General features: G+C 52.0%; 1 protein-coding gene across 1 annotated transcript in view; it reads right to left on the reverse strand.

Annotated features, from left to right (window-relative positions):
• The window catches only part of Cnpy1 (canopy FGF signaling regulator 1), a 56053-nt gene extending 43224 nt beyond the window's left edge, over window positions 1-12829 (reverse strand). The window contains exon 1 of the mRNA XM_006994538.4: window positions 12714-12829. Within this exon, the coding sequence (XP_006994600.2) occupies window positions 12714-12819 (106 nt within the window). The 5' untranslated portion in view covers window positions 12820-12829. The remainder of the gene's footprint in view (window positions 1-12713) is intronic.
• Between the last annotated feature and the right edge of the window lie 11013 nt (window positions 12830-23842).

A 23842-nucleotide genomic window follows, 5' to 3' on the forward strand; every position in this document is an offset into this window, starting at 1 on the left:
GCTGTTTATTCTGGAAACTCCCGGAAGGGCCAGCTCACACTTGGTCCTTCTTTTCCTGCTGCTAGAGTGAGGATGCTGGCTGGAGCCGGTCTTAGGCAGTCAGGTGCAGGACACAATAAGATGTCTGGTGACGAACTGTGGGGCCAGCGCCTCCCAGTGGGCTTCCGTATCCCTCATCCTGACTAGCCAAGGAGAAGAGACAGCGTTCATGGAGGGTAGCGAAAGAGCGGGGCTGGTAGAACAAGGATGAAGCATGGCTTTGCATTGCCCAGGAAGGACTGTGGCTGTGTCTGGAACCTTCCCAGCCATCAAGTCTCAGATCACGGTCACCCTCCCTGGGGTGGCCTGTGAGCTGGCAAGGCAGGAAAGGAATCCTGGCTTTCGGGGCCATGGGGGTCATTGGGGTGTCCACTGCGGGGTACAGGGCTGTCACTGGGCAGATGTTCCTCTCCTAGCCCACCCTGCTCCTCTTCCTCCCCTCCCAGGGACTAACCAGGGTGCTTTTCCTGTGTGCGACCTACTCACTGCATCTTAGGGTCTTAGGATCTCGGCGTTGCTTCTGCATCTAGGCCTGAGAAGAAGCCCATAGGCTGAGGCAGCCTGGGGCTGGAGCATTGAGGGGCTACCCAGAAGGCTACAGCCCCCATGGGGAGGACCCACAACGATGATTGGGGAAGACACCATTAGCTCCTGGAAGGGACAGGATGGGTGGGAGGGGTACCTCCAGCGCTGCCATGCCATCCCTGACCTCCCCAAGGAGGAACGGCTCTTTGAGAAAAGATCATTTTAAATTTCTGCCCCAGGTCACAGAACGTGTTAAAGGAGAGTCACATCAGCGACCTGGGCTCCATATTTCAAGTCCAGCATTAATTTAAATGTTAATCTGAAATCTTCACATAAGCCACTGGAGTTTAGAGTTTATTAAAGCAGACGGCAGGAGTGGAGCCTCACGGGGGCCCTGGCGGGTCACATTGCCTGCCAGAGGGCAAGCCCCCCGCCCAGCTGGGTCTCCCCATCCTTCCCTCGCTGCGGCTCCTCCTCTCTCCCTGTCTTCCTCTTGCTCTCTCAGAGGAAGATTTGAAAATGGGGACAGGAAATTCAGGTGGCCTCCTGGTACTTAGGTGATGGGCCATCTCCAGACATCCACAAGTGCAGACCCTATCTATGCATCACCTCCCATCACCAGCATGGCCCACAGCCTGGACTGGACACGGCAGGAGAATCTACACACTAAGAGTAGGCAGGCGCTGCCACTCAGGGGCTGCTGGCTCTTCGGTGCTGTACTTTCTGGAAGCAAAGGGATCTGAAGCTTGACACTGGCTACCTTTGAGGTACAAGGAAGTCACTGAGCATAAACCACAGCCCTACCAGGCAGGAAGGCACATCTGCCTGCGAGCTCAATCCCAGAAGAGATGCCAGATAGAGAGAGGCATCCAAGGACAACATTGGTACCCAAAGACACCTGGCCCATCCGGAGACAGGACCCACAGAACTTCTTGAAGCCCTCTAGGACAAGGAGCATGGGTTGAGGTGGCTACTAACCTCTGAATGATCACTGACTTTTAAATTGACATGGGATATCCCAACAAGAAAATGTACTGCAAGCTCCATCCCTTTGCAGACATTTAAGAGATGGATGGTCTAGCCTAGGGTCAACCTCTGTGCCAACAGACACCTGAGCACCTTCACTTATGCTGAAATTGCATCTCATTGGGTTGAGGATCACAGTTCGGAATGCACACATTTAGAGATCAAACTTGTAGTGAGAAAAACCACTGTCTTAGTTAGAGTTTTATTGCTGTGAAGAGACACCATGACCACGGCAACTCTTATACAGGAAAACATTTAACTTGGACTGGCTTACAGTTTCAGAGGTTTAGTCCTTTATCACCATGGTGGGAAGCATGGTGGCATGCAGGCAGACATGGTGCTGGAGAAGGAGCTGAGAGTTCTACATCTGGATCATCAGGTAGCAGGAAAAAACAGTGAGCCACTGAGCCTGGGCTTGAGCTTCTTGAGACCTCAAAGCCTGTTCCCACAATGACACACTTCCTGCGACAAAGCCACACCTTGTCTAGCAAGGCCACACCTCCTAATAGTGCCACTCCCTGTGACCAAGCATTCAAACACATGAGCCCGTGGGGGCCATTCCTATTCAAACCGCCACGGCCACCGTCACTCCTTCATTCATGGGCTTACAGGTAACAGGGCTCTGGTATCTTTCAGAAAGGAGGAATTGCATGCCAGGAGAATGGGGTGGATGGCACAGGTCAGAAAACAGGACCCACACAGACTTAGCCTCTCTTCCACCCAGGGGTTTTGAGGTGTCTGTTTTGGCAGTCCTACCTATACCTATGATCTGCCTTGATGTACATGGTAGAGTGGTACTGTGCAAAGTGTGGGGCCCAAGAACCCCCCAAATCCCTCTGAGCTTCACCATAGCCCTCAGAGGGCTCCGGCCATGGTGTAAGGAATCATACTGGCTACCCCATGGTGAAAGTTCGCAGGAGAATGAAGGCAAGCGAGAGCCAGTGCCAGGGCCCCGGCCAGACAGGGATACAGACAGGCTGTGCTGCTCACACAGGCAGAGGTGACACTGGGGAACAGACTGTGAAAGTGAGCTCATGTCTAATGTCTGAGTTTAGGGTGGGGCACACAGGACGGGTGGGTGGGTACCCATGGAAAACAGGGGACGACCCTAAAAAGCCACAGAGAGCCGAGAAGCAGGCATTGCTGACTAGTAGAGTCAGGGAATCATGTATGCAAACACCATGATGGAACAGTACAAGGTAAGGTGGAGGAACAAGAAAACCAAGCAAACAAAACAACCCGGGGGCCCAGATCCCCGGAGAGGAAGAGGAACCGTGTGCTAAGTGCTGAGGTGGCAGGGTGGGTGGGGCAAGAAGGGAAGGAGTCTTCATTCTGAGCCCAGAGTGCCCCGGCTTCTGAGTTGTATGTTTTCCAGATCATTTAGTCAGGAGGAGGGAGGAGGGAGGGCCGGGGTGGGTACAGGTGAGTAGCTGGACGGGCTACGGCACCAGTCATATTAGCGGGCCCAGATCTCGCTAACTTTAACCTTGTGTTTAAAGGACCTGTCTCCCAAAACAGCCATGTGGACAGCTATGGTTTTAGCATATGTTGGGGCACAATTCTACCCCAACAAGCAATAAGAAGGACACTTGAGCTGGGCGGTGGTGGAGCATGCCTTTAATCCCAGCACTCGGGAGGCAGAGGCAGATGGATCTCTTTGAGTTCGAGGCCAGCCTGGTCTACAAAGCGAGTTCCAGGAAAGGCGCAAAGCTACACAGAGAAACCCTGTCTCGAAAAACCAAAAAAAAAAAAAAAAAAAAAAAAAAAAGAAGAAGGAAACTTGACCCATAGCTTGGCCTTGCCTCAGCCCCTCTGTGCCTGTCTGGTCGACACCTTGGCAATGTTCTTGGCTTTCCCTGCAGGATATTGGGTATCATCCATAGTCCCAGGCCTCAGATTCTCAGACCCCTGCATCTGGGTCTCCCAAGCCTGTCTACTTGTCATTTTAAAGGAATGTGGTCTATCTCTGAAGGCCTGCTGCCTTGGCCAGAGCCATCCTGTGGCCTGGCCTCACCTTGTCCCCCCCGCATGGAAACAGTCAGGATGCCTGGCTGAGGCAGGCTGTGACCCACCCTCCAGGGCTAGGGAAGGCCTGGCCCATCCTCCAAAGCTCTTGACTGCTCATTAGCGGAACAAGATCAGGGCTCAGCTAGTAAGTACGTGTCTAGCCAGAGAGCAGCATCCCACTCTGTGAGGGTCGGGCACTGGGCAGAGATTCAGGAGGCAGCAGGTGGGGAGGGGGGGTCTGCAAAGATGAGGCTCCACCAGCTGGTGCGGACAAAACTGAAGCCCGGGGCTCCTGCAAGTAGCAGCAGGCCCTGCATCCCCCATCCCATCACCACGGCAACCCGGCCGAGGGAGGGGCTCCCCACTGAGTTTTAACCCAAATTATATTTTCCAGGTCTAAAATCAGAGCCACTGTAAGGGAAGAACTCATTTTCACAACTTTAAGATGCCTTGGCTGAGAGGCAAAGATGAGGGATGGATGCTGGGAAGGACAAAAAACCTACTGAATACTGCTTTAAAAAGGACTGCACAGAGCCAGAATGCTTCTCCCCGCTGCTTCTGGGAAGATGTGAGGTTGGTGTTAGGGCATGGAGACCACTTTTTAGAGAATTGTCTAGTTTCACTGTCATTCTGTTTACCACAAGCCACAACCATCTTTAATGTTCAGGATGATGACCCTGTGTTCCTAATGACAGAGAGCCATGATTAGAAAATGCCGTTTGCTTTGGTAGAAGTATGGACAGATGCACAGTGGGAACACTTTGGCTGCGTCATCATAGAAAGCCATCACAGCCAGCCTTCAGGTAGCTGGAGATGCGCTGAGCCCAGCCAGACCACGCCATGTAGACCTTGCTTCCATGCTCTTACATTGGTGCGTCTTAGTTTGAGGGACTTGACTCCACATTTCCTGCAGGATGAAATCCCTTCTCAAAATATTGGATTACTTTAAGAAAAGTCTGGACCTGGATGTGGTCCGGACCTATGCATGCTTGTGATCTCAAGCTCAAGTGGGCCACAGGAGATTATGCCAAAAAAAAAAAAAAAAAAAAAAAAAAAAACTAACGGGAGGAAGGAGAGGCAAGGTGAGAATAGAAAAAGCAGCAGGCTGTGTATTGCTTTGCTGTTTCACCAGACACAGGCAGGTGCTTCGGTGTTATTTCCCATCCCACGGGTCCCTGTGGGTCCTGTGGGTCTGTGTCAAGGAAAAGAAACCATTATGTGATTAGAGATCCTCTGGGGAGGCTACACTCTGACACTCTTGGGGGAGCTGGAGGCCACAGGCAACAACAGCAGCTACTGGCCTTGGGTGCTCTCTGTGGACTGCTCGGCCCCCTGGTGAGTCTCATGGTCTGTGTCCCACTCTGTGAGGGTCAAAGATTAAAAAACTAGTTAGTTGAGCTCCCTTACCTGGCTATCATCTTTTCTGAGGCCCCTCTGAGCACGTGAGTAGGTGGCTGATGGGCAGAGAGTGGGCAGGTGGAGCCTCTCCCAGGTAGAGTCACAAAAGAGCTCCTACAACCAGGCTCTCTTCTGAGAACTCTTTGAGAGAAAGGGTCTGGGGCAACCCAGAAGTGGTGGTGCATGCCTCTAATCTCAGAACTCAGGAGGCTGAAGCAGGGGGATCAATGCCAGTTGGAGGTCACCCTGGGCTACACAGTGAGGTCAAGGTTAGCCTGGAGTACATAACAAGAACTTGTCTCAAAAACCTAAGTCAGCCGGGTGGTGGTGGCACACGCCTTTAATCCCAGCACTTGGGAGGCAGGCAGGTGGATCTCTGTGAGTTCAAGACCAGCCTGGGCTACAGAGTGAGTTCTAGGAAAAGTGCAAAACTACACAGAGAAACCCTGTCTCGAAAAACCAAAAACAAAGCAAAAACCTAAGTCAAAATAGTATAGTTGTGCCAGGCAGTGGTGGCACACACCTTTAATCCCAGCACTAAGGAGGCAAAGGCAGATATCTGTGAATTCGAAGCCAGCCTGTTCTACAGATCGAGTTCCAGGACAGCCAGAGCTGTTACACAGAGGAATCTTGTCTTGAAAACAACAACAACAACAAAAAGTCTAGTTGTAGCAAGACTCTGAAGTGCATAGTTCATGTGAGTTCTGATAAAGTGATAGAGTAACCACTTAGGACAGCTTTGTCTGGTGTCTTAGGAGCCAGACACTTCCACCGATGGATGTCACTATGTCTGAATCTGTCACATCCAAGAGCACTGGGTCTATTCCAGCGGGCACAGAAACCTGTGCTGCCCAGGAAGAAAAATGATGTCTCAATAAAGTCAATTCCAAAGTACATTCCAAAGAAGAGCCTGGCTCCTAGCCTGCAGAGCTCAGTCTGGGTAGAGCGTAGTGAGGCAGCCAGTCAGTGCCAGGCATTTTGAGAGCAGTGGTCTATACTCCTCTAGGGCGGCTTGACTTCCTCATGGGAGAGCACCCACCACCGCTCTAACACTTCAGCTCTAACAAGAGCCCAGGGTGTCTCTTTGTCATGGCAGGGACACAAGCAAGGTGAACATCTGGGCTTGTTTAGACACACAGCTCAATTTCCCGTTGGCTTCCACCAGAAAACACTGAAGAGCCCCTAATTCACCAGCCACAGGCTCTGAGTTCATCCACAGTAGCAGCCAAGCCCCGTCTAGCCCCCAAAGTGTCCACACCCAGCTCCAAGTCTTCAGGTATGGAGAAGACAAGTTGGTCAACTCAGACCCCCTGTTTGGGGAGGACTAGGAGGTGACCTTGCAGGAGGAAGTATGTCACAGCAGGGCACTCTCTCTGCTCCCTGCTTGAGGATCGAGAAGTGAGCTCTCAGCTTGCTGCTTCAGCCACACTTCCCTGCCTTGGCGGTGATGGATTCTTGTCCTTCTGGAACCATAGGCCAAACAAACCCTTCCTTCTACAAGTTGCTTTGTCCATGGTGTTTTATCAGAGCAATAGAAAGTACCTAATACACATGGGAACCCAAAGGCGAGGGGCTGGGAGTCAAATGGGTGACAGAACAGTGGTAGGTCTGGGTAGGTAGAGGTGAAGCAACCCCATAGAAAATGCCCAGAAGTCGGATGAGAAGGTTAAACATCCCACAGAGATGTGGTCCGGGCTGACCTCTGAAAGAGAAGAAGAAAAGAGGGACCCGGGGACACGAGGGTCACCTGGTCAGTGCCCCAGTGAAGCCAGAAACCCCAATGGGAAAGTAAGGAGGCAGAGCTTAGATGACCTATGGCATGAGTGAGTACACACACCTCATTGTCACTGTGGGCAGGTCTTAGCTCAGGTTTCCAAAAAGTCACCCTCCTTCAGTGAACACTCTCCGTTCCCTAATTCAGGATGAACTTGTTCAAATGTTTTTAGTGTAATGAAAACATTAGCTCTAGTCTCAGTGGAGCGGCTGTCACTAAATCAATAGCCTGGGCTGTCCATTATGCGGAGGGCTGATGGGCTGAGAGGTCTGTCAGCAACGTGAGGCAGAAGTGCCCTCTACGAGTGACTGACGGTCGGGAAGACACAGAAAGCTGCTGTCTGCAAGCTGAAACCCTTGAAAGGAGGCCAGGGTGGTGGGTGGTCTACACAACCCAGGTGCCCTCAGGAAAGCAGGACAGACCCTGGGGGTGACCTGCTGGGTGTCACCTGCACTGTGAGCCCTGCCCACGGGGCAAGCACAGACCTCGCCAGTGTCTATAAGCACTGGCACCTGCTGGGTTCTCACACCAAGCTCCCTCGACCTCTTCTCCAGAGGTCACAGCCCAAAGGGAGAGCTGGTGAGAAGGAGAAGATGGAGGAAATGAACCCACAGAGCCTGAGGACAGACCACTGAAAGTGTTCGGGAAGGTCTGTGGGGCTCTGTCATCCAGACAGGGCCGGTCATCCACAGCAGCCAACATGCCTGCCAGGAAGGACGAGCTTTTAATATTCCAATATGTTCAGACCACCAAACCACTTCCAGAATCCACACATGCTTGCTCATTTTCTTTCTCCCCGCCCCCCTTTCTAAGTTTTTTTTTGTTGAGAGAGAGAGAGAGAGAGAGAGAGAGAGAGAGAGAGAGAGAGAGAGGAGAGAGGAGAGAGGAGAGAGGGAGAGGGAGAGGGAGAGGGAGAGGGAGAGGGAGAGAGAGAGAGAGAGAGAGAGAGAGAGAGAGAGAGAGAGAGAGAGAGAGAGAGAGAGAGAGAGAGAGCATGTAGCAAGGCATGCATGTGGAGCCAGGTATCCAGCTTTCAGGAGTCTGTTCTTGTCTTCCTCCTATAGAGACAGGGTCTCTCTTGTCCTCTACCACCTCCATCTTGCCAGAGAGAGCTGGGATTACAAACACATAGCATTGTAGCCCCACATAAACACATACCATTGTATCCAGCTTTTTACACAAGTGTCTGGGGTCAAACTCAGGTCATCAGGCTCCCTGGTCACAATCTGGCTCTCTGAGAAGGGATTGATCAGTAAGAGAAAGGGGGCTGCAACCAGGAAGACAAGTGCAGGTTGTTCAAAACAATCATGACTCCAGGCCGGTTGTCATCATAAGATCCACTGCATGTGCATGTATACACACATGCATCCACACACACAGCCGCCATGACCCAAAGACACACATGCACACATATACATACATATATGCATGTATCTACACATATACAACCACCATGACCCCAAGACACACTTTCACACATACACATAAACAACCCACATGATCCAAAGACATGTACATGCATGCACACACACACACACACACACACACACACACACACACACACACACACAAATTACCATGACCCCCAAACACATGCACATACATAACACACATTCATCTATCCACATACAAACCACATGACCCAAAGACACACATGCACAACACATACACACACATATACATGCATATACATGCACACACATCCCACACACTTATTCATACAACTTCTCTAAGAGCGGCATCTGGGATGGAACCAAGTTCTCCACAGACAAGGACAGGCACAGAGAAGATGGGTCAGAATTCAGCAGGGCAGTGTCTGGGTGAGCTCAGGTACCACACAGCCACAGGTCCCACAGAAATGGGTAGGTGAAGCTGTGAACATATGCCGTCTACACCAGAGTGGGAAGCATCAGGCTGAGGGGGCAGAACATGCAGAAGGGAGAGGCACAGGCAAGTGTAAGCACAGGACACTGGCTGGCCAATGGCAGGGGAAGAGTCCACAGGCGAGTGTCAGCAGTGTTGGGACACGAAACTCACACAGAGAAATCACTACATGTTCACCTACGTACACAAGGTTATGAGAAAACACAAGGGAGGAAGGCCAGCTGGAAGAAGCTCAAATTCCACTGTGCTTCAGGGCAATAAAGCGACTCTGTGTGACACGTGCCATTTACGTACCCACACTATGGAGTGTACAGGAGGGACCTTGATGTGAACTGTGGACTCTGGCTGATGATGTTCTGTCTGTAAGATTCACCCATGGTAGCAAATGGACCCTGTGGGGGTGATGGTGGGGAGATGGTGGGGGACTGTGGGGGATGGTGGGGACTGTGGGGGGATGGTGGGGACTGTGGGGGGATGGTGGGGACTGTGGGGGGATGGTGGGGACTGTGGGGGATGGTGGGGACTGTGGGGGATGGTGGGGACTGTGGGGAGATGGTGGGGACTGTGGGGAGATGGTGGAGACTGTGGGGGGATGGTGGAGACTGTGGGGGATGGTGGAGACTGTGGGGGATGGTGGGGACTGTGGGGGATGGTGGGGACTGTGGGGGATGGTGGGGACTGTGGGGGATGGTGAGGACTGTGGGGTATGGTGGGGACTGTGGGGGATGGTGGAGACTGTGGGGGATGGTGGGGACTGTGGGGGGATGGTGGGGACTGTGGGGAGATGGTGGGGACTGTGGGGGATGGTGGGGACTGTGGGGGATGGTGAGGACTGTGGGGGATGGTGGGGACTGTGGGGATGGTGGGGACTGTGGGGGATGGTGGGGACTGTGGGGGGATGGTGGGGACTGTGGGGGGATGGTGGGGACTGTGGGGGGATGGTGGGGACTGTGGGGGGATGGTGGGGACTGTGGGGGATGGTGGGGACTGTGGGGGATGGTGGGGACTGTGGGGGATGGTGAGGACTGTGGGGGATGGTGGGGGCTGTGGGGACTGTGGGGGTGGTGGGGACTGTGGGTGGTGGTGGGGACTGTGGGGGATGGTGGGGACTGTGGGGGATGGTGGGGACTGTGGGGATGGTGGGGACTGTGGGGGTGGTGGGGACTGTGGGTGGTGGTGGGGACTGTGGGGGATGGTGGGGACTGTGGGGGGATGGTGGGGACTGTGGGGGATGGTGGGGACTGTGGGGGGATGGTGGGGACTGTGGGGGATGGTGGGGGATGGTGGGGACTGTGGGGGATGGTGGGGACTGTGGGGATGGTGGGGACTGTGGGGGTGGTGGGGACTGTGGGTGGTGGTGGGGACTGTGGGGGATGGTGGGGACTGTGGGGGGATGGTGGGGACTGTGGGGGATGGTGGGGACTGTGGGGGGATGGTGGGGACTGTGGGGGATGGTGGGGGATGGTGGGGACTGTGGGGGATGGTGGGGACTGTGGGGGATGGTGGGGACTGTGGGGGGATGGTGGGGGACTGTGGGGACTGTGGGGGATGGTGGGGGATGGTGGGGACTGTGGGGGATGGGGGATGGTGGAGACTGTGTGGGATGGTGGAGACTGTGGGGGATGGTGGGGGACTGTGAGGGGATGGTGGGGACTGTGGGGGATGGTGGGGACTGTGGGGGATGGTGGGGACTGTGAGGGGATGGTGGGGGCTGTAGAGGGTGTTGATAGGAATGTGGGGTGATAGTGGAGGCTGTAGGGGGTGTTGATAGGAAAGCTGTGGGGTGATGGAGGGGCAGGAGCTGTGAGGTGATGGTAGAGTGAGCTCCAGGTTCAATGAGACACTGTATACACACTGCACAGGCACATGCACACACACACACACACACACACAGAGAGAGAGAGAGAGAGAGAGAGAGAGAGAGAGAGAGAGAGAGAGAGAGAGAGAGAGAGAGAGAGCTCCTCATGCTGAGACCCTGCAGGCTCCTCACCTAGGTCTTGGAGTATTTGCCCACATGACCCTGTGCCCAGCCCTGTGCTGGATTCATTCAGAACTCATCAGCAGCTCGAATCGCACAAAGCACCCCCAATACATATCTACTTAAAATCCACACCAAGGCTCTGAGACCCTACGCATACTGTGTACAGCACAGGGGGAGAGGAGGAAGAGGACAGGAATTCTTATCCCCGCCCCTCAACCCTGAGCCTCCTCTTGCCAGCCCCAGGGTCCATGTTCTCTGTGCCAGCTGTCCCTCGCACCACCTCTCTCGCTATGGAAAGTGGCACTCTAGGTTGCCCCAGGCAGCCACCTTCACAGGCAACTCCCTCTTGGGCAGTTGACTCTGGGCACACCCCACAGGCACTGGCCGGTCCCCTGGGCGGGGCCTCCTATTTGCATGAGAGCAGAAGCTTTATGAAATCAGTGTCTTGCATCAGCATAAAGAAATACATTCAGCCGGGCGGTGGTGGCGCACGCCTTTAATCCCAGCACTCGGGAGGCAGAGCCAGGTGGATCTCTGTGAGTTCGAGGCCAGCCTGGTCTACAAAGCGAGTTCCAGGAAAGGCGCAAAGCTACACAGAGAAACCCTGTCTCGAATGAATGAATAAATAAACAAACAAACAAACAAACAAAATGAATAAAAATCCCAAAACAGCATAAAAAGTAAAACATCTTTTAGACTTATTTATAAAAAAAAAAAAGAAAGAAAGAAAGAAATACATCCAGTGTGGGGTGTGGGCATTAGAGGGCCTGTTTGAGGCTCTCTGCCTTGTCTCTGGTGGCCTCTGCTCAGGGGCACTGCTGTGACATGCCTAGGGTAGGATGGAAGGGCTCAGCTGACTTGGAGAAGGAGAGGATGGCTCGGGGGAAGACTGTAACTCACGCCCTCCTCATCGCCACCCTTCAGCACTCCTCCTCAGCCTCATCCCACCCCACGTCCTTGCCAGCTCCCAGACCAGTGGTTCTCAACCCGTGGGTTGTGACCCCTCAACAAACTTCTGTCTCCAAAAATATTTACATTGTGATTCATAACAGTAGCAAAATCACAGTTATGAAGTAGCAGAGAAAATAATTGTATGGTCGGGGGTCACCACACCGTGAGGAACTGTATGAAAGGGTCGCAGCATGAGGAAGGTCGAGAACCACTGCTGTAGACAGTCTCCTTGGACGCTGCTGGTGCTTTTGCTACTCTCCCAATCCTGGTCCCAGAGCCAGGCTAGAAGCTGACACCATGCAGAGGAGCAGGTTTAACTTCTCAGAAAGCGACAGCCTGACTGAGCTGCCCCAAACCCAAGTCCCCAGTGGTCATGCTGCAGACTGCAGATGCCCAGAGGCAGACTGACAAGAGAGAACTCTACTAAGACCCAAGAGTCAATGAATCCAAAGCCAACCAGAAGCATCACCCTGTGCCTCTGCCCCCAGGTTCCCCTCTGCACATGGCAGTCCCCTACCAACTGGGCATTCGGAGGACAGGCATTTTTGTTCGGGGTATACTGCCTTCCTGCCTATAATTCCCACAGCTCTACTAACTGGAGGTGCTCCCTGTGGATGTCAGGGCTGAGACAAGGTCTGTCCCGTCTTTTGTTCTCCAGTAACCAGAGCCACCTGTGAACCCCGTGGATGCAAGGGGTAAACTGACATCCCAAACCACAGTAGTGCTTCTTTATCTTCTTTAACCAGCATCACCTACCCCGTTCCTGGAGCTAGCAGCCTATCCAACTACCCAGGGGAGACTGGTACCTGCCTCTGTCTGCAGCCACACTGGGGCTCCAGCCTACCCCACACAAGGCTGGCAGAGGCAAAGAACCCTCCTTGTTCATACAGAAGCCAGATCAGAACAGTTGAAATACCAGAACAGCAAGCAGCAAGCTGTGCACTCCTAGACTGGGCCAGCAGCCACATAGCGAGAACCTCAGAGGGCTTCTCTTGAGTACCCGGGGCACAGGAGTGAGTGATGAGGAAAGGAAACTGTCCATCAGCCTGCCTCTTACAGAGTGGGAACCGGTTGTGCACTCGAGAAGCCTGGAGCTGAGACATTCTACCCCCTACCCCCAGCACGCACCTCCACAACGCACATTGGGTTCCTCAGAGTTGTCAGTGGCCAGTGTGGGCCACAGCAGCAGGGCAGGCAGGACCAGCAAGGCCATGGGCAGCAGGACAAGCCCCATGTCTCTCCAAAGATGCCTGCAGCGGCCACAGGTTCAGAAGCAGAGAAAGGGCACGTAAAGGTCCCTAAGCAGCTGTAGCTTAAGGAGACCTGTGCATCCTGCCCCGCCCTTCCCACAGGCCTTGCACCTGGCTGGCCTGCAGGTGCAGGGCAGCTGCCTCCTGTTGGTTACCAACTGTGCCCACCCACCTTCATCTGGGCGACAGCCCTGGTGCTGGCCCCGCCCCTGTGCTTGATCTCAGTCCCTCCTTACTTCCCCGCCCCCAGCAAGTGCTGCCACACCTGGCCCCATTCCAGGTCTGCAGCTGCCTCCCTCAACCCAGACTTAGCCCTCCCCAGATCTTTATTTTAACCCTACTGCTGTCCCTACGCCCATCTTGGCATTCACTCAATGGGACACCACCCTTCAGTCCCCAACCTTGTCCATCTGAGGTCCCAACCTGCCCATCCCAGCCCCTCTTGGCCGAGGTCTGGGTTCCCAGCACAAAGCCAGGATGTAGGTAAAGCCCAGGGTCCCTTTGGGCTCCAGGAGGTCTGAGAAACTCCTGCAGTGGTTACCACAGCAGCAGGCCTTCTTGCTGGGCTCCTGTCCGGGTGCTTCCCCACTTTCTCCACCCTTCCCCACCCTGCCCACTCTCCTTCCTCTATGCCCCCACAACTGTCCTCCCATCCCTCCTCCCTGCAGCCTCCCTCAGCTTCCTCTCCTGCTGCCCTGTTCTCACTCCATCAGCTCCTGACAGAGGCTGATAAACTAATGCCTTGAGAGGACCCTGCCTTCAAAACCATTCGGGCAAGTGGCCGGAGATGCAGTTTTGCGGATTGAGTGCTTGCCTATCATGCACGAAGCCCTGGCTTTGCTCCCCAGCCCTGCCAGGGTCTTCTGTGGTACTGGCCACTGATTCTCTCCTGACCCCAGGCACAGATGAAGTTGAGCCACAGGGAGCTTTGTGCACACAACTTTCCTTTGTATGGTGGCAGAACATCATTTCTAATCACGGTGCCGCTCTGCTGGTCACTTTGCTGCTGGGACTGGCCAGTGAGATCGAAGCAGAAGGTATGCCGTTAAATTATGAAGACTGAATCCTTTCTTCCTTTCAGAAAAGTGCATTGGAGCGCTGGAACTCCTGCAGGCATCTTGGAGCCTGAGAGTCTCAAGAACAAGAATTTGGAGGTCTTATCGCTAATGATAGCATAGAGCCTTTGCTCCAGCCATTGACTCAGCTTTGGACCTTCCGGTAGTAGGAAAAGAAAACAAATTTCTTCTTGGCTGGAGCCATTGTCATTTCAGGTGTTACCAGAAGCAGAATGAATTCCCAGCTGCAAAGGCAGAGTGGTGCTTGTGTCCCTCCTACGGGGGTCCACAGCTGACATGACAACCCTAAGACCTGATAGCTGGGACCAGGAGAAGAAGCCTGGAGGCCATGTGAGGAACAGCAGACAGTTAGGAGAGTGGGCTGTGGAGCCCCAGGGGACATGACCCCCAGTGGCGCCAAGGGCAGAGGGAATGGGCCCACAGCAGGGTGGCCAAAAGCCTTCCAGAGCCTTCTCACCTTCAGCTGGGTGCTGTGCACATCTCTGGATCCCCAAAGAGAAGCCAGTTTTCTTTTCACCTGCAGGGCCCACCATATACCTGGCTGTCTTAGTCAGGGTTCCTGTTGCTGTGATGAAACACCATGACCAAAAGCAAGTTGGGGAAGAAAGGGTTCATTTGGCTTACACTTCCACATCATAGTCCATCATTGAAGGAAGTCAGGGCAGGAACTCAAACAGCACAGGAACCTGGAGGCAGGAGCTGATGCAGAGTCCATGAAGGCGGGGTGCTGCTTACTGGCATACTCATCATGGCTTGCTAAACCTGCTTTCTTATAGAACTCAGGACCACCAGCCAAGGGATGACCCAACCCACAATGGGCTGGGCCCTCCCACATCAATCACTAATCAGGAAAATGCTTTACAGCCAGATCTTATGCAGGCATTTTCTGAATTGAGGTCCCCTCCTTGTGTCAAGTTCATACTGGTCCATCCTGGAAAGTTAGGCGCCAGGCTCTGTACCCATCCAGGCTCCGTCAGGCCCAGTCCCTCCTCAGTGCCAGGCTCCCAAGGCTACATCATCTGCATCCTCTGGAACTATATGGCTGCATGAGGGAGAGGATGGGAATGGTGGTGGTGGTGGTGATGATGATGATGATGATGGTTCTGATTACAATGGGATGATGAGAGGGATGATGGCGATGAGGATGGTAATGATGGTGATGATGGTGGAGCCTGATCTCCCCATGGACCAGCCCCTGTTCTCTATTTACTAACAGAAGGACTTCTCAAAAGCCAGCCTTCGGCCCCAAGGAAGAAGGTGATGGCCCCCAGAGAGGGATTAGTCAACAAGGGCACTGATGGGGATGTGCCTCAAGCCAGATGGACTCCAGATGAATTCAGAAACAACAGTTACATATACATATACCTCATCTCACACACCCACACACCCTGCGGTGGTTTGAATAAGAATGGCTCCCCATAGGCTCCTGTGTTTGGATGCTTAGTCACTAGTGAGTGGCACTATTTGAAAGGATTAGAATGATTAAGAGGTGTGGCCTTGCTGGAGGAAGCATGTCACTGGGGGTGGGCTTTGAGGTTTCAAAATCCATGCCACGCCTAGAGTCTCTCTCTCTCTGCCTATGGATCAGGATGTAGCTTTCGACTACTTCTCCAGCTCCATGCATGCCACAGGATCCCCAGCATGATAATGGACTAACCTCTGAAACTGTAAGCAAGCCTCCAACCAAATGCTTTCTTTTTTAAGAGTTACCTTGGTCATGGTGTCTCTTCACAGCCCTAGGACAGTGACTAAGACAGATGCCGTCTTCTGGCCTCTGCAGACACCAGGCACACACATGGTGTGCATATATACATGTGGGCAAAGCAACCATACACATAACATTAAATTTTAAAAAAGAGAAACTAAGAATAAAACCCGGGGAACACAGTAAGATGGCAGGGTGCAAGGAAGAACAGTGCGCAGTGCCTCTGTGGGTGTGGGGTCAGTGTGGGCTCCTAAGCGGGCAGTACCCAAAAGACCATTTACAATGCAAATGCACTCACCAGGCCACCCACTGGTTTAGCTTCCAGGAATGTGTGCCCCACACACGTGTGCTGCAGTTTCTATGTGGCTACTCATCACAGGCTGTGTCAGCCAGACACAAAACAATTTACCTCAGTAGCAAACGGGAGAGTGCTGTGCAACAGACTACTGTGTGAGGAGGAGAAGGTGCGTGTGTACTGCTAGAGACAGTCTCACACATGTGCACACTCACAGGAGCCGGCGATGGAACCCAAGACCTGTGCGCGCTGGTCAAATGCTCTTAAAATGTTTCTAGTAAGTGATCCCAGGGTCTGGGATGTGGTTCAGGGGCAGAGTACCATTCCTAGCACTGCATAAAATCAGGCATAGTGGCATATCTTGTGATCCCAGCTCTTGGGAGGTGGAGACAGGATGATTATAAGTTCAAGGCCATCCTCAGCTACATAGTGAGTTTGAGCTACACGTGACTGTTTCAAAAACAAACCAACCAAAAAAAAAAAAATGGCTCAGTGGTCAAGAGAGTGTGCTGCTCTTGCAAAGGACCTGAGTTTGGTCCCTCTGTAACTCTAGCTCCAAAGGATCCGATGCCCGCTTCTGGCCTCACAGGCATGGCACTCATGGGCAATGCGCATCATACCATACAGACACACATGCATGCCAATAATTAAAATTAAAAATACATCTTGTTAGAAGAAAATTTAAAACAGCATTGTACAGAATAGCGTGCCACCCTCTGTGTAGAGTAAACTTCCTCTAAAGGGCGTGAAGGCACACCATTAGCTTATTCTTTGCTGGCACAAGCTAGGAGCACTTGCCTATTGAGTAACTTGGCCTTGGTCCCTGGTCCTAGGTCGGAACTCTCAAGTGACAGGGCCATCTCCCTTAGGACGTAGCTGACACCAGTGTCCTACGCCACAGTCCCGTCCTGGCAGCAGGGGCTTCAGGCAGACTCCTATCCTGCCTTGAGCCCAGACTGAATCTTGGGGCCCTTCGCTTGGCTAGTCATTCCATCAGTTTGCCTGGGAAACAGGGCACAGGCCAGTTGTTGACAGCCAAGTATCATGAGGTTCCAGGTCACCAACCACAGTGATGTGTCCTGGGAGGACATGGCTTGATCCCACGGGAAGAAGACACATAAGCTCTCACAAGCCTCACCCTGTGTGTCTCTTTCCAGTGGCCGGACCCGATTTGTGTCCCTTATTACAAAAATGTAAACAGAAAACCAAAAAAAAAAAAAAACAAAAAACAAAAAAACAAAAGCCGGGCCGTGGTGGCGCACGCCTTTAATCCCAGCACTCGGGAGGCAGAGCCAGGCGGATCTCTGTGAGTTCGAGGCCAGCCTGGACTACCAAGTGAGTCCCAGGAAAGGCGCAAAGCTACACAGAGAAACCCTGTCTCGAAAAACCAAAAAAAAAAAAAAAATGTAAACAGCAGTACCTTCTTCTGCTTCTGTGAGTTATCCAATGAATTATCAAAGCTGGCCATGGGGACCTCTAGATTGGTGGAGAGTTGGCCAGGAATGCAGGTGGTTCAGGGACCACACAGAGCTGGCATCCAAGGCATGGCAGTCTTGTGTGACACTAACTCGTGGTGCTCAGCATCAAGGTGAAGTTCTACACTGACTGGTTTCAGAATGGGGACCAGTAAAGGCAGTGGGATTTTGCTGTAGCCACTGTGTAACTTTTTCTGGAGAATACCGCCTATTTACACACCACATAAGATGAAGCTTTGAGAGAGGCAAAGGGGGTTGTAATGAGTCCACTGTTTTGAACCCATGGCTGAGGCCGACAGCATACATTTGGGCTGTCATGAAGCTTCACCCAGACACCCCGGCCAGTGCGTTTTTCTTTTCTGTGCATTTGTTTGATTTTACCAGCCAGCCTTGAGCTGGAAGACCTCTGACCTTGAAGTCAGGTGTACCCCAGTGTCTCCTGTCAATGCAGGCCTCCTGCTCAGGTGGAGAAAGTTCTTTTCTCTCCCTTCACAGAGGCACAGAGGGCTGTGCCCTTTGATGTAGGAGGCAGTGCAGGCAGGTGGAAGGAGCTGAGAGATGCCCGCTTTGGTCCTGCTGCCGACCTCCTACGGTCCTTCCAACTTACTGAGGTCTTTCTTCCCCTGCACCCTCATTTTTCTCCTGGGTTTTCCTGCTACACAAAATAGGAAAGAGTAGAAAAAGTCCTTGTCATGCTGATCTGTCTGGTGGGCATAGGAAAACAGCATTTTAAAGCCAGAAAGGTTCATGAGGCCCCTGTGCAAGCCCACAGGGTAAAGGGGCATGGGGCAATTTGTGGAGAAGGCAGGTAGGTCTCGGTTGCATTTCAAGATCACAGTTCTTCTGTAGTTAAACACAGGGAGACCTAAGACAGTCTCATGCTGCAATGGGAATTATAGTTGACTTTTCCAACACAGAGAGAATGAGTTTGTGTCATGGACTGTAACTCACCTGATGTGGACCTTCAGCCTGGGAGCCATCCCCTAAATATCCATTGTTCTCCCTCTTTGTCCTACCCAACACCATGTTAACTTATCCTTGGTGCCATCCACTGTTCCAGCACCCAGCAAGGGCAGATCTGTCTGGCCTCCACTGGGCTTTGGCTTCAAAAGGACTGCTGCCATGTTTGTGCTGGTTGGGACAGTGTGGTGCAATGCCATGGGGCTGAGGAAATGCAAGGTCCTTCTGATTTGGGGAAGGTACATACCTCCCCTGTGTCACCCTAGGCCTTTGCCTGGGCATCAGGATGTATCACTTAGACCCGGGACACTCTGGGGTTTAAACATCCACTCTCCCTTGCATTTCAACCCATAGTGACTGAGCATCACATTCGGGGCCAGGCAGGGCCCTGAGCTCTGAGATAAGCACTGGCCTCATCCTTGTCATTGTTTGGCCACCGGCCAGGCAAATGAGTTGGGACTTGTCTCAGATTTCTGCTCTGTGCAGCATCTCCCAAGGCTGCCGTGAGGATGACGACTTTAACCAGCAAGTGGCTCCAGGGTGGGTGTACCGCTCTGCAGGTTGCCGCCTCGGCAAGCACGGGCGCTTCCTCTTGGGTAGAGTGTGGTTTCAGTGTGAACTGCCCCCCACAGGCTCCTGTGTTTGAACAGTTCTTCCCTCGCGGCCAGATTCCTGCTCCTGCTCCGCTCCCCCTGCCATGATGTTCTCTATCGCTCTGGAACTGTGAGCCAAAGTAAATCTCTTCTCCTCTAAGTTGCTTTTGTCAGGGTGTTTTATTACAGAACGGGAAAGTAACTAAGACGCGGTGTCAATCTGGGGAATGACTTGCCCTCTGGACTCAGTTTCCAAATCTGTAAAGTGGACTGTGGTGGTTAGGGTTAGGTGTCAACATAGCAACAGCTGGTGAAATATTCATTGTGTTTCCAGAAAAGGATCAGCCTCCCAGCTGCTGACTGAGGAAGAGTCTGCTGCTCCCAATGCTGCTGAGCACCCTCCTGTCAGCAGGGCCAAATGTGGCAACATGGTGGAGGAGAGTTCTCTTCCTCTGGGATACCTCTTCTTCTGACCTTGGATGTCAGAACCTCAGGTTCTCTGACCTTTGGATGCCAGCATATGTGAGTTAGGGGTGAGGCAGCATTTCATGGTCCCTTACCCAGGGGACCATTTTCATCCAGCTATCCACACAGACATAGGGAATGGCTAAATGATGTTGTAGGATAATTTTTTTATACACTGTGAAGATGTGTCTTTGCCAAGGTGCCTTCTGATTGATTTAATAAAGAGCTGAATGGCCAATAGCTAGGCATGAGAGGATAGATGAGATTGAGAGAGAGAGAGAGAGAGAGAGAGAGAGAGAGAGAGAGAGAGAGAGAGAGAGAGAGAAAGGACGAGGAGGATTCTAGGTACTCAGATTTCACCAGCAGACTGGAGCAAGTCAGACATGCTGTACTGAGGAGAGGTAACTGAGCATAGATTAAAAATTATGGGTTACTTAAGTTATAAGAGTTAGTTGGACACAAGCCTAAACTAAAGGCCAAGCTTTCATCATTAATAGTAAGTCTCCGTGTTGTTATTTGCCACCTGGTAGTCCGAGAAAGCTTACTCGAAAATGACACTTGTCCTTCATTCAGCTGAGGTTGCTCACCTAATCCACCTAGGAAAAGCTCGTCAGAAGGAAGCATGTCTGGAAGCAGGCTAAAGCCCAGACACCTCTGGCCTGACAACAGTGGAGCTGAACTATCTAGGAATCAATGAGGTCACAGGTCCAGGCACAGGAGGAGGCTGCTTCCTCTTAGTGACGCTCTTGCTCTGAGGAGGGACTCAGAAAGGGAAGTTCTTCCTATATTGATGGCCTTGACAGCCAGACTGCATGATAGAGCCTTCAAGTGGGGGAGAGGCCGCAACCTTTTGATATTTTGACACGATGTTATCTACAGAGTTTCTGCTCTAAACTGAACAACTGAGTTATATACAGTTATATCCACACACATTTACATATGCAAACACACCCACTCATAGATCCACATCCAGGTACACACACACACATATACAAACATGTACACACACAATCACAAAATATCTCAGTGTGTGTGTGTGTGCGTGCGTGCGTGCGTGCGTGCGTGCGTGCGTGCGTGCGTGTGTGTGTGTGTGTGTGTGTGTGTGTGTGTGTGTGATGGCTCAGCAGGTAAGGGTCCTCACTACCAAGCCTGATAGCCTAAGTTCCATCCCCAGAATCAACATGGTGGAAATATAAAATGAACCTCCAAGTACAAGCACATACACTCTTTCACACACACGGTAAATAAACAAATAAAAAATTCAAGGTCTTGATGTTTTAAATAAGTTCAGAGCTTTGTGTTGGGATGAATTTATAGCCAAAGCCTGGATGCTGTCTATAGTTTAGAACAAGCATCCTGTACTGGTGTTGTGCATCTCAAGGCCTGGTCCCTCTTCCGGCAGACCTCTCTGAAGCCTCTTGAAAATACTAGGCACAGAGATGTTACATGCGAAGCACAGCTCAAGGCCACACCCTTGACAACCTAGAGGCTGGGTCTGAGCCACCTGCAGAGCCCACTGTGCCTGGAAGTGTGTGCAGTGTTCTGGAAGAGGCAAGCGGGAGGGTAGTGTTTCTAAGGCAAAGAGGAGGGTGTCTCTGCTTTTCTACACAGACCAACAGCCAGACTCGGGGCTGTTGGGCTCACATGTAGGGAACTGGGTACTGGGACAGATTGTCCAACTGCCCCAAATTCCTGGAAACTATGGGAGGGGAAGGGGGCAGGGAAATTGTAGGCCTCTGAGATTCTGAGGACAAAGAAACCTCTAAACTCAGTGGTCCTTCTCTGGTAAAATGGTTAGATCCCCTTTGAAATAGATACGATAAGGGTATTAACATAGCAATTCACATTAAAGGATCTGTGGCCAGGTGGTATGATACCCTCCAGGCAAAAAAGAATGAATAAGAGAAAAAGCCAATAACCTCGGCCCTCTGGGTGGGGAACAGCCTCGTTTAGCTGGAGATGCATTTTCCTTTCCTTGAATTGTTTTGTCTCTTTTACTTAGAGCCCAAACCTCCTGGGCAGGGTCACATGACCTTCCTGCCCTAAGCATAACCAGCAATAATGGCTTGTAACCATGTGAGGGTCTAAATAGACTCTAAACACCCGAGAAGGTGAATATGGATGATAAGTGACTTCCTGTCCCTGAGCACCCTCAAGGAAAGTGGGTGCCACCTGGAACAGCTGAGAAGGGCAACGGGGGTATTATCCTCGGCACACTTCCGGCAGGGCCCAGGAGGTAGCAGAGCCCTGGGTGTTAGTGTGGCTGAGAAGTTGGGGAAGGAGCTGCCCCCCTTCTCCCCTCAGCTGGAGAGAAGCCTCCCCTCCCCCTCCTTCTCTCCTGTTTTCCTTATTCCCTTTGGTGTATCTGCCTGAGAAAGCTGGGAAGAGCTGTCTCCTGGGTGGAATCTGCTGAAGGGTGGGAAAGATGTAGAGACAAAAAGGCCCCCAAATAAAAGCCAGCATCTCCACACTTGGGCATTCCGACCCTGACTGCTTGGAGCCCTGACCTGAGACTTGTGATGCCTGACATGAACATTTAGAACCTGCCTGCTAATGACCCCAGATAGCTGGGCTCCAGAGAGACAGAGTGCTTAACAAGTCAGAGAAGTCAGCCTGTCCCTCAGGTACAGATCCATGAGATACTGGAAATCAATACGGTGGTTTCTCAGAACATTGGGAGTCAGTCTACCTCAAGACCCAGCTATACCAATCTTGGGCAAATACCTAAAGGAATGCTCAATCATACCACAAGGACACTTGTTCAACTATGTTCATAGCAGTGTTATTCATAATAACCAGAACCTGGAAACAACCTAGATACCGTTTAACTAAAGAATGGATAAGGAAAATGTGGTATTTACACAATGGGGTATTAGTCGGTGGTAAAATAAAAAAAAAAAAAATGACATCATGAAATTTGCAGGCAAATAGATGGAACTAGAAAATATCATCCTGGGTGAGGTAACCCAGACCCAGAAAGACAAACATGGTATGTACTCACTTATAAGTGGATATTAGCTGTAAAGTCAAGGATAAGCATGCTACAATCCACAGCCCCAGAGAGGCTAGGTAACAAGGAGGGTCCAAAGGGGGAGCATAGATTTCCCTGGGAAGGGGAAATAGAAGAGATCTCCTGGGTAAACTGGGGGCAGGGTGGAGTGTGGAGGGATGGGAACATGAGGGATCTGGTTGGGCAGGTTGGGGGTGGGGCGGAGGGGGAGAGTAATGAAAGAGATGTCTTGATAGAGGTGGCTATTTGGGGGTTAGGGAGAAACCTGGTGCCAGGGAAACTCCCAGGAATCCACAAGGATGATCCCAGCTAAGACTCCTAGAAGTAGTAGAGAGGGTGCCTGAACTGGCCTTCTCCTGTAATCAGATTGGTGACTACCCTAATTGCCATCATAGAACCTTCATCCAGTAGCTGATGGAAACAGATGCAGAGATCCACAGCTAAGCATTGGCTAAGTCCAGCTGAAGAGAAGGAGGAGTGATTATATGAGCAAGGTGAGGGGGGCGTCAAGATCATGACAGGGAAACCCACAGAGACAGCTGACCTGAGCTCATGGACCTCACAGACTCTGGATCAACAGCTAGGGAGCCTGCATGGGACCAACCTAGGCCCTCTGCATGTGGGTGACAGTTGTGTCGCTTGGTATGTTTGTTGGGGCTCCTAGCAGTGGGATCAGGACCTGCCCCTGGCACTTGAGCTGGCTTTTGGGAACCTATTCTCTGTACTGGGTTGCCTTTCTCAGCCTTGATGCAGGGGGAGGAGCTTGGCCCGCAACAACTTGATGTACCATGCTTTGTTGCGCCCCCCATGGGAGGTCTGCCCCTTTCTGAACAGAGATGGAGGAGGAGAGGATGGGGTGGGGGATAGATGGGAGGTGAGGGGAGGGAACAAGAGGAGAGGAGAGAAGGAAAACTGTGGTCAGTACATAAAATAAATGAAAAAAACATTAATGAAAAAAATGACTGACCTCCCAGGCAACTGCTACAAAAGATTCCCATCCCTTCCTAGGGAGTTGGAGCGTGAAGCCACAGTGGACTTAATAAACTTTCTGCTTCTGCTTTTCTGGTAAAGTCATTTACAGCCAGTATGTTGCCAGCCCATCACCATTCCAAGACAGGCAGGAGCCTATCCAGACTTTGTATAGGAAGAAGCAGGATTGGGGCAGATCATGAGGTTGAGAGCGGAGGTCAGAAGCCATGGGGAATAATCAAGGGTGCATGGAGACCTCAGCCGTGCAGGGCTGGGGAGGTGGATGTCTAACTGCAGCCTGTGATAAACCAGAGATCAATAGCTGTGGAGACCGGTTACAGGGTAACCCCAACCCCAAGCACCTATCCACTCCCTGGGCTCCTCAGGGACAGGATGCATCAGTCCAGGCAGAAAACAACTATCTGTGCAAAGTGAGTAATTCCAGGAAGAGTAATGCAG

The sequence above is a fragment of the Peromyscus maniculatus genome, chromosome 3 (assembly GCF_049852395.1).
Source record: "Peromyscus maniculatus bairdii isolate BWxNUB_F1_BW_parent chromosome 3, HU_Pman_BW_mat_3.1, whole genome shotgun sequence".
Classification (NCBI taxonomy): domain Eukaryota; kingdom Metazoa; phylum Chordata; class Mammalia; order Rodentia; family Cricetidae; genus Peromyscus; species Peromyscus maniculatus.